General features: G+C 36.8%; 1 protein-coding gene across 1 annotated transcript in view; it reads right to left on the reverse strand.

The window, feature by feature from the left end:
- Nucleotides 1–13791, reverse strand: part of GPR158 (G protein-coupled receptor 158) — a 421455-nt gene that overhangs the window by 378295 nt on the left and 29369 nt on the right. The window contains exon 2 of the mRNA XM_059404156.1: nucleotides 11730–11835. Coding sequence (XP_059260139.1) covers nucleotides 11730–11835 — 106 coding nt within the window. The remainder of the gene's footprint in view (nucleotides 1–11729; nucleotides 11836–13791) is intronic.

Genomic DNA, 13791 nt, shown 5'->3' on the forward strand with positions numbered 1-13791 from the left:
GATACTTATGGTAAAGTTTAATTTATAAGTTAGACACAGTATGATATTAACATTAATAACTAATAATAAAACAAAACAATTATAATAATATACTATAATGAAAGTTATGTGAACAGGTCTCTCTCTTTCTCAAATACGTTATTGTATTCCATTCACCCTTCTTCTTGTGATGATGTGAGATGGTAAAATGTCAATGTGAGGGGATGAAGTGAGGTGAGTGACATAAACATTGGGGCATACTGTCGGGCTGCCACTCACTTTCTGACAACAGGTCAGAAGGAAGACCATCTGCTTCTAGACCACAGCTGAATGCAGGAAACTGAAAGTGAAACTGCAGATAAGGGGGACAGCTGTACCACCTCTCTAGAGTTTCAATCCCTGACCTACCATTTTCTGGTTTTATGACCTTAGTTAAGTTACTTAAAGCTATTTTAAGTCTTAGTTTCCTCACCTAGAAAATAAGAACAAGCATACCGAGTTCATAGCATAATTATTAAGTAAATGTCTTATTATCATTAAATAATTGTTTTCTTATACAGAAACGAAAAAACAAACTTGTATCAACAGGACACTTCCTTTCTGGGGATCTCACAGACTTTTCAACCTTGGGCTAAAAAAAACTTAGTTAACCATCAAGTATGAACAAAAGTGACTGTACCTACAGCACTCGTAAGATCTTGTAAGAGTTTCATCTTTTTTTTTAGAAAAACATTTTATGTAGTGCATAAAGTTCATAAAATAGAAACCTATAAATCAAGACTTAATGGTTTATCTCAGATAAATAGATAAATGATGTAGATAGAGGGACAGATATAGACAGACCTATCTGAGAGTCCATTCACCTTGAATAGACGGTAGCACTGTCCTTTGTACATTATAATTCATAGACTTCAGAGGTGCCAACATTAGGTCAACAGGTTCAAGGTTGATGATACAATGCAATGACATGGCATTATACAAAAGAGTGTTATTCAGGAACAGATAACCAAATATCACGACCCTGTCACAGCTGAAAAAAACAGGTTTATCTCCTACTCTAAGGTATCTGATTCCTTCATAAGTAAAGGAAGCAAATTAGCTTAAAGAAAAATTAATGACAGGGTGCCTGGTTGGCTCAGTGGGTTAAGCCTCTGCCTTCAGCTCGGGTCACGACCTCAAGGTCCTGGTATCGAGCCCCACATGGGGCTCTCTGCTCAGCAGGGAGCCTGCTTCCCCCGTCTCTCTCTCTCCTCCTGCCTCACTGACTACTTGTGATCTCATTCTCTCTCTGTCAAATAAATAAATAAAATATTTTTTAAAAAAAGAAAAAGAAAAATTAATGACACTCCCCTGTACTGCCTCCTTTCTGCTCAGATTGTCCTGGATCAACAATCCAATGTTAGCTAAACATCTTTTGGCTTTTCCTTCTCACTTCCATCAAAATTACTAGTCCCACATCACCATGCCCAAAGTGCTTAATGAGCAATTGGAAATCGAATCCTATAAGCCAGCTCAAGTGAAGGTGGCAATGATGAATAGTAGTTTGCTCTACCTTTCTCAAAGAGAAAAATCAGAAAATCTCATTTGGGAAATATCAGCCACAACCACAGGCAGTGAGAGTGTTCAGGGCATTATCAATGCAAGGAAAATCAGAGTTTTTAGATGGAAGCACCTTTTAGTGTCTTCCTTTACAATGTACTAGGAGTATAAAACCTTAGGGCTGCAGACAAGCTTAAGAGGCATCAAGTCCAACTATACAGTCATGCTGCATGAAATTTTCATGAGCTCTGCAAAATTCTGTCAAGTGGTACCTTTCACTGTTGAAAATACTAAAGCCTATAGCATTCTCATCAAGTGGTCATCTTGGCCCTGTGTGATTAAACTCCAAATCCATATTTATAATTTCATAGTTTAAAATATATACTTCAATATTTTAAAACTTTCTTTGATTTTCTTTTTTTCTTTTTTTTTAATATCTTATTTATTTGACAGAGAGAGAGACAGCAAGAGAGGGAACACAGCAGGGGGAGTGGGAGAGGGAGAAGCAGGCTCCCCGCCAAGCAGGGAGCCGTCAATCCCAGGGGACCACGATCTGAGCCTAAGGCAAATGCCTAACAACAGAGCCACCCAGGCACCCCTATATATTCTCAATTTTTGAACAACTATGATTGTTAAAATATTCCACTTACGCTGAGCTAAACAGAGCCTTCTGTTGTTCCTACTGGCTTACTGGTAAGTAACAGCCTAGCCCCTGGCTCCTTTCAGAAAAAAAAACATAGTCACATAATAGCTACTTTCATGTTTGAAAACAGTTGTCAGATCATTCCTGGGTCTTCTCCTCCCTAGAAAAACATCTTTAATTTCTTTGAGTCTTCAAAAAACAATGTTTCAAAGCCCTTACTAATACTATCATTCAATTTCTATATTCCTCATTCAATTTCTAAACACCTCATCTAGGTGTTTTCTGTTAAGTTTAGACTCCAGTGAGATGTGAACCTCTCGACATCTCGAGAAAGACCTACAACTAAGACTGGCTTTTGCTCTTCCTGTTTCACAGCCAAACCATACTACGGACCCAGACTGAACTTTCAACTGTTCTCTCAAATATTATTGTTTGCATGTGCTACAAATAAACCATTTTATTCTTCCTGTGTTTGAAAAGATAGATTTTTGTGCTCATATTCAGGATCTTACCTTTGTTCCTATTAACTTTCATTAATAGAGCTGTCCATTTCTCCAACTCAGCAAAATCTTTCTAGTCTCTGATTTTTAACTTCTGATGTATTTATTCTTAATTATTTGCCACCTATATCATTTTGCAAAGAACTGATGAACTTTCTGACCAGCACAAGGCTCTACAACAAACTGCTACAAGCTTCACTGTTAACATCAGTCCATTTAATCTCTTCCTATGTATAGCTTTAGACTTAAACACAAATCCAAAACCTAAGCTTAATTCCTCTCTTCAGTGGGAGAAATGTGACACTTTTACAGTTGAAACTTAATGCAATGCCTATATACCATGTCTAAAGTGACACCGACACAGGACAATATCCCATCATCTCAGCTACCCAATTCCTAAAGTTAAATGTGCGTTGGAATCTAAAACTCCCCGTACATACTCCCTCCTAATCCAAAGTAGATTTATCCCATTATATGTTTCCTAGAAAATAACAAGAAATGTAAGATAGTCATAAAAAAAAAAAAATGTGCTCTGGGATGCCTGGGTGGCTCAGTCGGTTAGGCATCCAATTCTTGATTTCCGCTCAGGTCATGATCTCAGGGCTGTGGCACTGAACCCACTTTGGTCTCCATGCTCAACAAGGAGTCAGCTTGAAATTCTCTCTCCCTCTCTCCCTCTGACCCTCCCCCTGCAAACTCATATGTATGCTTTCAGTCTCTCTCTCTAAAATAAATAAATTTCAAAAAAATATGTTCTGGGATCAAACAAATCTGACCTCTAATTCCAATTTTGCCCATTACTAACTGTTTGATTACAGGCAGGTTATTTAACTTCTCTAGGCCTACCAGTCTCATTGGTCAAATGGGGATTATAAAGATAAAATTAATGCACATAAAACATGTGGAACAAAGCATATAGAACAAATCTTGACCCAAAGCAAGTGCTATAAGTAGCTGCATCCCTTATTGGTATTAATATTAAAAAGAAGCTTTATTTTTAAGATTTTGATAAAATATCTTGAGTTGAAACAACAGAAAAGCAAAACCCATTCATCGTCTTTACTGTGGATTCATCCACTTCCAACTGTAACCTTTGATTTGGGGAGGTTGTTTGCATTGACAATCCTCCCTGTGAGCCAAAAATGAAAAAGTAGTCTCTGAATATAACAACGAATCTGCCACCTTCTAATAGATACTCTCGGGATTCTTCAAACTGACTGTCTCCATCCTCCTCTCCCCAGCTCCATTAATTTCTACATAGAGGTACCATGAACAATGAAAATATAGATTTTTTTTTTCCCTTGAGACTGCCTATGCCCTCTCCCTTTCAGCCTACCCACCTACGACAAATAATGAGCTACCTTATGCAAATCACTCTGCACATAATTCCCATAGTTACAAATTTCACTTCTTAAAATTAAAAGGAATTTTTGGGGGGTAAGAAAGGAATGAATGAAACAAGTTGGGATTGGGAGGGAGACAAACCATAAGAGACTCTTAATCTCACAAAACAAACTGAGGGTTGCTGGGAGGTGGGGGGTAGGGAGAGGGTAGTTGGGTTATGGACATTGGGGAAGGTATGTGTTATGGTGAGTGCTGTGAAGTGTAAACCTGGCGATTCACAGACCTGTACCCCTGGGGCTAATAATACATTATATGTTAATAAAAAATTTTTTTAATTTTTTAAAAATTAAAAGGAATTGTTTTCAGGGGGAAAAAAGTTTGGTGGCTTCATATTAGTTTTCTACTCATCTACTACTACATTCCAAAAGATTTTCTCACATAATATTACTTCTCTCTATCCCAAAATTCTTATTAATCCTGAAACCATGCTGGAGGACTTCATTATTTTCCTTACTATAGATCATAGATATCATAGATATCATTCCCTGTCAACAAATGAAGAATGATGTTTTAAATAGTATTGTGTTTTTTGCCTACATCATAACTTATTTAACCAATTCGTATTGTTATACACTTAAGGTATTTCTAAATTTTTATTATAACAAATAATACTGTAATAAGTAATCCAGTACATATACACTTAGGGCAGTTGTTAATATTTCCTTATAAAGCTTATTCAAAGTAGAAGTGGAAGAAAAAGAACAGATGGGACAAAGAAGAATGCAATTCTTTTTTTTTCTTTTTTTTTAAGCTTTTATTTATTTATCTGACAGAGAGAAAGAAAGTGAGAGAGAAAATACAAGCAGGGGCAGAGGAAGAGGGAGAAGCAGGTTTCCTGCTGAGCAGGGAGCCCGATGTGCGGCTGGATCCCAGGACCCTGGGATCATGACCTTAGGCAAAGGCAGGCACTCGACAACTGAGCCACCTAGGCGTCCCAAGAATGTAATTCTTAATGGTGATACATTTTTACCATATTTCCATAAAGTCTGAGAAAAATCTGCATCCCTATCAATAATTCATGAGAATGTCTATTTTGCAAAAACCTCACCAACACTGAGCATTATAATTTTTTTTTTTACTCTTTGCCAATTCAATAAATTGTGTAAATTCTTGCACTTCTGGAAGATGTGCAAACACTTGTCTTTAAAGATAGGGGTTATTCATTCCTGTGTCTCAAGAACTAATGTATGGTATTTTAGTCACTTAGCAAAGTTAGTATTTAGAAAAGTTAAAGTCAATTGACATATTTTTAAGCTCCCTGGTTCCCTCTAGAATGGAATTATTTCTTTTAAATTATGGATTTCCTCTGTCTTGGTCACCACTGTATATCTCAAGATACTAAAACAGTGCTTGGCATATAGCAGTTGCTAATAAATATACATTAAATGAATGAAAACAATGAATTTGAATTAATCTATTGGAAAATGTGTCCCATGTAAAAGAAAACATCTGCCTTGTTAATTATAATAATAAGTATCCATAAGAATAATTGTTCAGTGAATGTTTTTTTCTTGACAGAGATCACAAGTAGGCAGAGATGCAGGCGGGGGCGGGGGGAAATAATGGCATTAAAAATTTGCAAGTTTCTTAATACTTATTTTCTTTTTTAAAAAGATTTTATTTGGGGTGCCTGGGTGGCTCTGTGGGTTAAGCCGCTGCCTTCGGCTCAGGTCATGATCTCAGGGTCCTGGGATCGAGTCCCTCATCAAGCTCTCTGCTCGGCGGGGAGCCTGCTTCCTCCTCTCTCTGCCTGCTTCTCTGCCTACTTGTGATCTCTCTCTGTCAAATAAATAAATAAAATCTTTAAAAAAAAAAAAAGATTTTATTTATTCATTTGAGAAAGAGAGAGAGAGAATGAGCAGGGGGAGAGGCAGAGGGAGAGGGAAAAGGAGGCTCCCCACTGAGCCAGGAGCCAGACATGGGGCTCGATCCCAGAACCCCTGGATCATGACCTGAGCCAAAGGCAGACGTTTAACCATCTGAGCCACCCAGGCGTCCCTCTCAATATTTATTTTCAACTGAGATAATACAGTAGATTGTAAGAATGCCTGCATAAGCCAAAATTCATTTCAAGTTTGTCCTTAAACATCCCTTAGTAGATGTGAAAGCAGTGTTACTATAAGAGGAAATTCAGATTTGAAAGGCTTCAATAATCTATGTATTTCCACTACACTGTAAGTCAGACCATAGTCTAAAACACAGCTGCCCACTACACTGTTCAATACGGTAGCCTTGGTTACATGTGGCTACTATACATTTGAAACCAGGCTAGGAAGGACCTTAATTCTTCATTTTGTTTAATTTGAACTGCTTAACATTTCAAGAGCCATCATGTGGCTAGTGACCATCATAGCAGCAGACTTCTAGAGACAGGTGAACAATAATATTTGTAAACAATAATATTTGTAATAATCTTTCTAGAGAAAAGATTAAAGAGAAAAGAAATGATTGGTGAGATTGCAGCCATCAAATGAGAACTAACATACAGCTGTTTCTATGCAATTTCACTCAGTCAAATTGAATTCAGTAAGAGATCTCTGGAAAAGCACTTTAAACCCTATTGCAATGAAATTAGTAAGCTACAGTCTGTATATAGGACAGCTTCCAAAAGAGAATGATTAACTCCTTCTACCTTCCTTAGATTTTTGCATTAAATCTCTCTTCTTGCATACTAAATGACACCTTTTCCTACATTTTTAACTTTCTAAAAATATATCTTTAGAGATTAATTAACTTAGATCCAATGGGGTAGTAAAGAGTTACAAGTGGGTTCCCACCTAATAGTAGAAGACAGAGATATCCGAAAACTATCTTAGAACTATATAAAATCACTGGCCGAGCTGACAACACAATCACTCAGGTGATTCTAGGAAGAACAGTAAAATGATAAACTCAAGTAGTAGTCTCCAAAGCAGAGGACCAAAGAGGTTAATTGGCATACAAAAAGAAAATAGAACTTCAATTTATATTTAACATCTTTTATTTAAAAAATTAGAAATCAAGCTTCACTAATTTAAGACTTGGAGAGACATCAATGCTCTTACTCAGTCTACATGCCATAAGACCATAACACTGGTAAGTCTCTTGAGGTATCCTGAAGGAAATCTAGGACTTCCCAGGTACCAATATCAACAGTGGTTAACTGGTTCCTTCATTTACTCTCAAATTTCAATGTGTTACCATTTACGTCTGACCATCTAAGTGGATTTACAGAGTATATTATTTCAAACTGTAAAATATTTACAATTCTTCAAAATGATATGGTGTGCGACCTGGAAAACCTTTTCCCACACAAAGATTTTCCGATTATCTCAAAGGGAACTCCTTGTTTCTAAACTCAAAGACTAGTTATGCATGACTCTTTAAAAAAAAAAAAAAAATGCCCTAAATTTGCTGACCTGCTCTGTGATGACAAGTGGTTGTCAGTAGTGCCTGTGCAGCAGGTATTTTCAAAAGTACATCTAGGCTGTTCCTTCAAAGTAAAAGTGACAGTCTAACTATCCATTAGAAAGCCATCTGAAGTGAGCATTTTGAAAATGTGTATTTGGAAATGTTTTTAGCGTTATGCGGTTTTCGTTGCCAGAAATTATAAATACTCATTAACCATACAGTTTAAAGTTGGAAATAAAATTTCTTAATCTGTTTAAAATATTCCTCACAAAAGTGTGAGTGGACTTTTTAACCTATTCCCTTAAAATATTAAAATTCCCAGCTTTCCAAATAGTTTGTAAGGACCAACTGACATCAGGTTAGATGAAAGACTGCCAGCTGAATTTTGCACAAAACTGCACAAAACTGAAAAATGAACACTGTCTTTAGCAAACATAGTCAACAAATTATTTCTTCAATTCAGAATGACATATCCTTGTGAGGCATATTTTTAACCATGACGGACATTAAAACAAAGTATAAGGGCGCCTGGGTGGCTCAGTGGGTTAAGCCGCTGCCTTCGGCTCAGGTAATGATCTCAGGGTCCTGGGATCGAGTCCCTCATCAAGCTCTCTGCTCGGCGGGGAGCCTGTTTCCTCCTCTCTCTCTCTCTCTCTGCCTGCCTCTCTGCCTACTTGTGATCTCTCTCTGTCAAATAAATAAATAAAATCTTTAAATAAAAAAAAATTTAAAAAAACAAAGTATAAAAATAAACTGAACTTAGAGACCTATAATCATTGCATTACTAAGTATTAAACTAAGATTTTTAAAAAATGATGAAGCATAATTGTGAATCAGTTAATTTATTGTTATCATTAAAGATATAATATTTATAATATACAGCATACATTAAAATATTATTTATCTTTATCTCAACCTAAGTTTTTAATGAATATATAGAATATATAAATATAAGAAAAAACTCATATTTTCTAGATTAAAAATACACATATACTATGGATGGATACTTAGAGCATTTTTACTAGTAGAATATAATCAAAAAATTTCAAGTCACTGTCCTACTTTATTTTTTTTTAATTTTTTATAAACATATATTTTTATCCCCAGGGGTACAGGTCTGTGAATTGCCAGGTTTACACACTTCACTGTCCTACTTTAAATAGTGATTTTTAAAAAATCCTTATAATGGAAACAAAGCAAAAGAAAACCTTTAAAACAAAAATGAATATCAATTTATTTTAGCGTTTTTTAATAAACTATTCTTTAAGAGAGGATTTGGTGTACTCAGCACAAACAATGTTATGAAAATAGGCCAAGAATTATTTAAATGAATACTGACAACATGATCAAGTCCCTGTTGCAATGATCCGACGACTTACAAAAACAGCCAGAACAATCCTACACAATCCAGTTCAGGATGTTGGTTCAGATCCTGTTTTACTTTGCCCTTCAAAAAATACTAAGTGGCTTCCTAGTTCCTGTAAGGACCCAAACTCACTGAGAAATTATTTTCTTCACAAATCATTCCATGCCCTTCTAAAATATTCCTGAGGTTTTGTCATTGGTCACATGCCACTTACCTATTTCCAATATCAGACTCATTGTTCTGGTTTACAATACCTTGAAGGCTAAAAACTTAACACACCAGAAACATTTTAAAAGTGAAAAGTTTGCCTCCATAGAACTAAAATGTGTGACTTCCACTAGAGCTCGTAAAAGAGGAGTATTAAACATTGGCAAGATAAAACCCACAATAATATGTTTCTAACTATATAGATATTCATCAAGATGAATATCCTACACCCTACAAACGTCATGTTAACGACTTCCCAACATAAGCCAGTTTATATAGGGATCCTTGGGGTCCATAACAGAAAATAAGTGACTGGAGGGCCAGTGAGATAAGAAATACCCAGGTGATTTTTCTGTTTTCCCAAGCACCAAAAAGGTCAATAGAAGCCAATTCTTCATCTCCAATTCACATCAGTACAGGAAAGGTGTGAAAGAACACTGCTAGTCCCTAGACTGAAGATGTGGTGTGGAATTATTACAGATGCCTAGAGTGACCAGCACCAACTACAGGATCTTAAGGAAGCCCAGCAAAACAGTGTGAAGGGCTCCATGGCAGTCCTGCATGAGTCAGACTACCCACCAAGGACCTCTCAGGCCCAACTCAGGACACCTATGTCTCCCACTCCCAATTCTAGCACCTGGCAAGGGAAGGTATTGGAGAGATGCAGAGTCTAAGTCAAAATCTGCATTTTGTACATTCACTGTTTATTGATGTTATTTTTGATCACTGATCCCCTTTTGACAACATTTTAAAATGAGTTTCATTGAACTGTCAGTCTTGTAGAATACGTTTTCTCAGATTTTCCTGTAGGAATCTAATAAATATAATGCTCATATACACAATGCAAAATGTTACTTATTTCAATGTAATCCTTCTTAGCCAGAACAGAAGCTAACATTTTATCTTGAAATAATTTAGTGTATTTCAAAGCTTTAAAAAGACACAACACCCAGAAAATTAATCCTGGTACAATGAAAATAAATCACTCAGAAAGATAAAGAGATTCTTGCAATATAACCGTCTAGTCAAATAGATGTGTTGTAAGGAAAACAAATAAATAAACAAACAAATACACCAAGATTATTAGAGGCAAGCAGCAACTGTAACAATCTGAAAAGTGAATCCCACCTTGCTTGTAGACAGCCTGCTTATTCCAACCACCCAGGAGCACCAGTGAAACAAGGCTATACAGAAATAGTCACACTACAACACCCTTCCAGAAAAAATTCCACTCTGGCTAAAAGACAAACCTAAATGGTTATATGCTATTGGCATAGAGATAATAATCAGGCTAAAGATGTTCACTAGACCAGTGATTGAAATTCGTATCTTTAGAAATGCCAGAACCACCCAAAGGGAAGTGGAAACTCAGGAAAGTTCAAAATCAAAAGAACAAAGAGTGAAAGGAAGCAAAAAGAGGACCTTGAACTTCTATGAATTGACAAAACTGAAACATTTCACTTACGTCATCTGAGTCCCAATTAGGGGGTGGGGGTAGTGAAGGAAATGAGGGTTGTGTTGAGGGGTGGTTTGTGGAGATGTACAGAACTGTGGGAGGGGCTATGGGGATGTGTGGGACTGTACAGGGCGCACTACGGAAGTGAGGGTTACAGGGATATTTGCAGGGATGTGTGATGGATTTAGAGAGATGTAGGGAGTCATGAGGTTTTCTAAAGCTTTTAGGGGGTAGGAAGGTGGAAGAATATTGCGGTAGAGCACTATGTATTGAATCATTATATTGTACACCCGAAACTGATGTAACACTATTAACTCTGCTGCAAGAAAAATAAAATAACAACAAATAACAAATAAAGAGCATCATATCAGATAGAAAAAATATATACTATATAAAACCACCTTTTGCAAGAACAAAAAATTAAAATTGAAGATTTAAATTACTACATTTATGGCAATCTCCCCTGTATTTTAAATAAATTAAGCTGACTTTCCTCACAAATCCATGGACTCGAAGTTGGGACAGTTCAAGTATTTATTTAGGATCAGAATATTTATTGTACTGTTGTTTCACAGCATTTGGGGACCTGAGAGATAGATTATTGAAAATGAAATCAGGATGTCATCACATTTCTTCTTTCAAACCACAAAAGACACGTAACAGCCTTATTTCCAGAAGTATGATCTCTTTGACTAATTTTTTAAACCAATCAGAGTCCCAGGAAATCAAGCACAGACAAGAGATTAAAATTGGAAAAACATACACAAATATACGTATTTCTTATCCCAGTCCCTGAATAATTTTCTTTTTGTTCCAAAATTTGCCCTGCCTTACTGTATCACTTTTCTAGCAGATGGCAGCATGTCTGAATGTACAGCATCAGTGTTTCAACAAGCATTATACTGCCTAAAAATATGCATAATCTGGTTGACCCCTCCTGGGTTTCACACTTCATGGTTATTTTAATCTCTAGCCCATTTTGAAGAATAGGGTCAGCCTTTGACTAATGCAAACTTTGGACATATTTTAAGTTTCAGCTTTCTCTTAGTCCCCAAATGAACAGTTTTTGTGCACAAAATTTTCTACCCCTTTCAGTTCATTTAGCAACAATTCAGAACTGCATATGAGACTTTTCTTTCCCAGTAAGATGCATCTTGTTTACTTACCCATGTAAATACAATATAATTCTCAAGTTATACATTTCTGAGCTTCTGATTTCAGAGGATTTTATCTTCAGGTTCTTACCTCTGAATTGTTAAGGTGACATTTGTGAGTTCCTGGAAACCAGCCATCACTTGAACATTGGTCAATGTCCACTTTCTGAAGATTTATGTCAACTTTCATAACACCCCTTAAAAACAGACAAAGATAAAAGCAAATTAATCTGAGCCCTTACAATTTCTAATCCAGTATCCCATCCCAGAAATTAGACAAATCAACATCAAAAGTGCACTAAAAATGTTCACATTGCCCACTCATATTCAACTAAAGTGTACCAAGTGAAGATAGGGACACAATACAACAGAACCAGCAAGTATTAGTTTGACTTAAGTCCCTGTATTGTTCATTGTCTTCAGCTCCCTGCGTAATGCCTAGCACATAGAGGTGCTCAGTAAATATTTGTGGATTGACTAAACTCCAGTTAGTATTGCTCTGGACATGGTAGAAAAGTCGACTCTAAAATAACACCTGCTCCCAGTACCTCTTCTATGAAAGTAAACCAAAGCAAAGTCCTCACCTCCTTTCTTTCTTTTCCTATTTCCCAGTGTGGGACAAGGGATGGGGGAGGGGCTGGATAGCATCTTTCCTTTGATCTTCTATCACAATGACTTTAAACAGGGCTTTGCAAGGGAATCAAAAGCAAAAATGAACTTTGGGGACTTCATAAGATAAAGAGCTTCTGTACAGCAGAGGAACAAGTCAATAAAACTAAGAGACAACCCACAGAATGGAAGAAGATATTTGCAAATGACATTACAGATAAAAGGCTAGTATCCAAGATGTATAAAGAACTTCTCAAGCTCAACACCCAAAAAACAAGTAATGAAGTCAAAAAATGGGCAGAAGACATGAACAGACATTTCTCCAAAGAAGACACACAAATAGCTAACAGGTATATGAAGAAAGTGTTCAACATCATTAGCCATCAGGGAAATACAAATCAAAACCACAATGAGATACCACCTTATACCAGTTAGAATGGCCAAAATTAACAAGGCAGGAAACAACATGTGTTGGAGAGGATGTGGAGAAAGGGGAACCCTCTTACACTGTTGGTGGGAATGCAAGCTGGTGCAGCCACTCTGGAAAACAATACAGTGGCTCTTCAAAAAGTTAAAACTAGAGCTACTCTATGACCCAGCAATTGCACTACTGGGTATTTACCCCAAAGATACAGATGTAGTGAAAAGAAGGGGCACATGCACCCCAATGTTCATAATAGCAATGTCCACAATAGCCAAACTGTGGAAAGAGCCGAGATGCCCTTCAACAGATGAATGGATAAAGAAGATGTGGTTCACATATGCGATGGACTATTATTATTCAGCCATCAGAAAGGATGAATACCCACCATTTGCACTGACATGGATGGGACTGGAGGGGATCATGCTAAGTGAAATAAGTCAAGCAGAGAGTGTCAATTATCATATGGTCTCACTCATATGTGGAACATAAGGAATAACACAGAGGACATTAGGAGAAGGAAGGGAAAACTGAAGGGAGGTAAATCAGAGGGGGAGATGAACCATAAGAGACTATGGACTCCAGGAAACAATCTGAGAGTTTCAGAGGGGAGGAGAGCAGGGGGATGGAGTAGCCCGGGTTATAGGTATCAAGGAGGGAATGTATTGTAAGGAGCACTAGGTGTTATACACAAATAATGAATCATGGAACCCTACATTAAAAACGTGATGAGCTGTACGGTGACTAACATAACATATAATTCAAACAAACAAACAAAAAACCCCAGCACTTTAGGTCTCCCAGTATTCCACACCAGAGATCTGCACCATCTACAGAAGTTCTGATTAGCATTTTTCTTCTCTTAAATCTGGAAACAAAAACACTGCCTTTCACTTAGCCATTTGAGAAAAATCACTAAGAAAGAGAACTCACAAATTCAGAGCCAAAAGCAAAACTGCAAAGAAAGCTCCAGCTTTATCTCAGATTTTTCCATTTTCTCCAACCGATCTTCCAACAATTTCCGAAGATCCCTCTCTTCTGTATTTCGGCACCATGAGCACTACCAGCAGCAGAAACATCTTTCCTATAGTGAACTTTCGTAGCTGTACATCATTAAAGTAAA

The sequence above is a fragment of the Mustela nigripes genome, chromosome 6 (assembly GCF_022355385.1).
Source record: "Mustela nigripes isolate SB6536 chromosome 6, MUSNIG.SB6536, whole genome shotgun sequence".
In the NCBI taxonomy this organism is placed as follows: Eukaryota; Metazoa; Chordata; class Mammalia; order Carnivora; family Mustelidae; genus Mustela; species Mustela nigripes.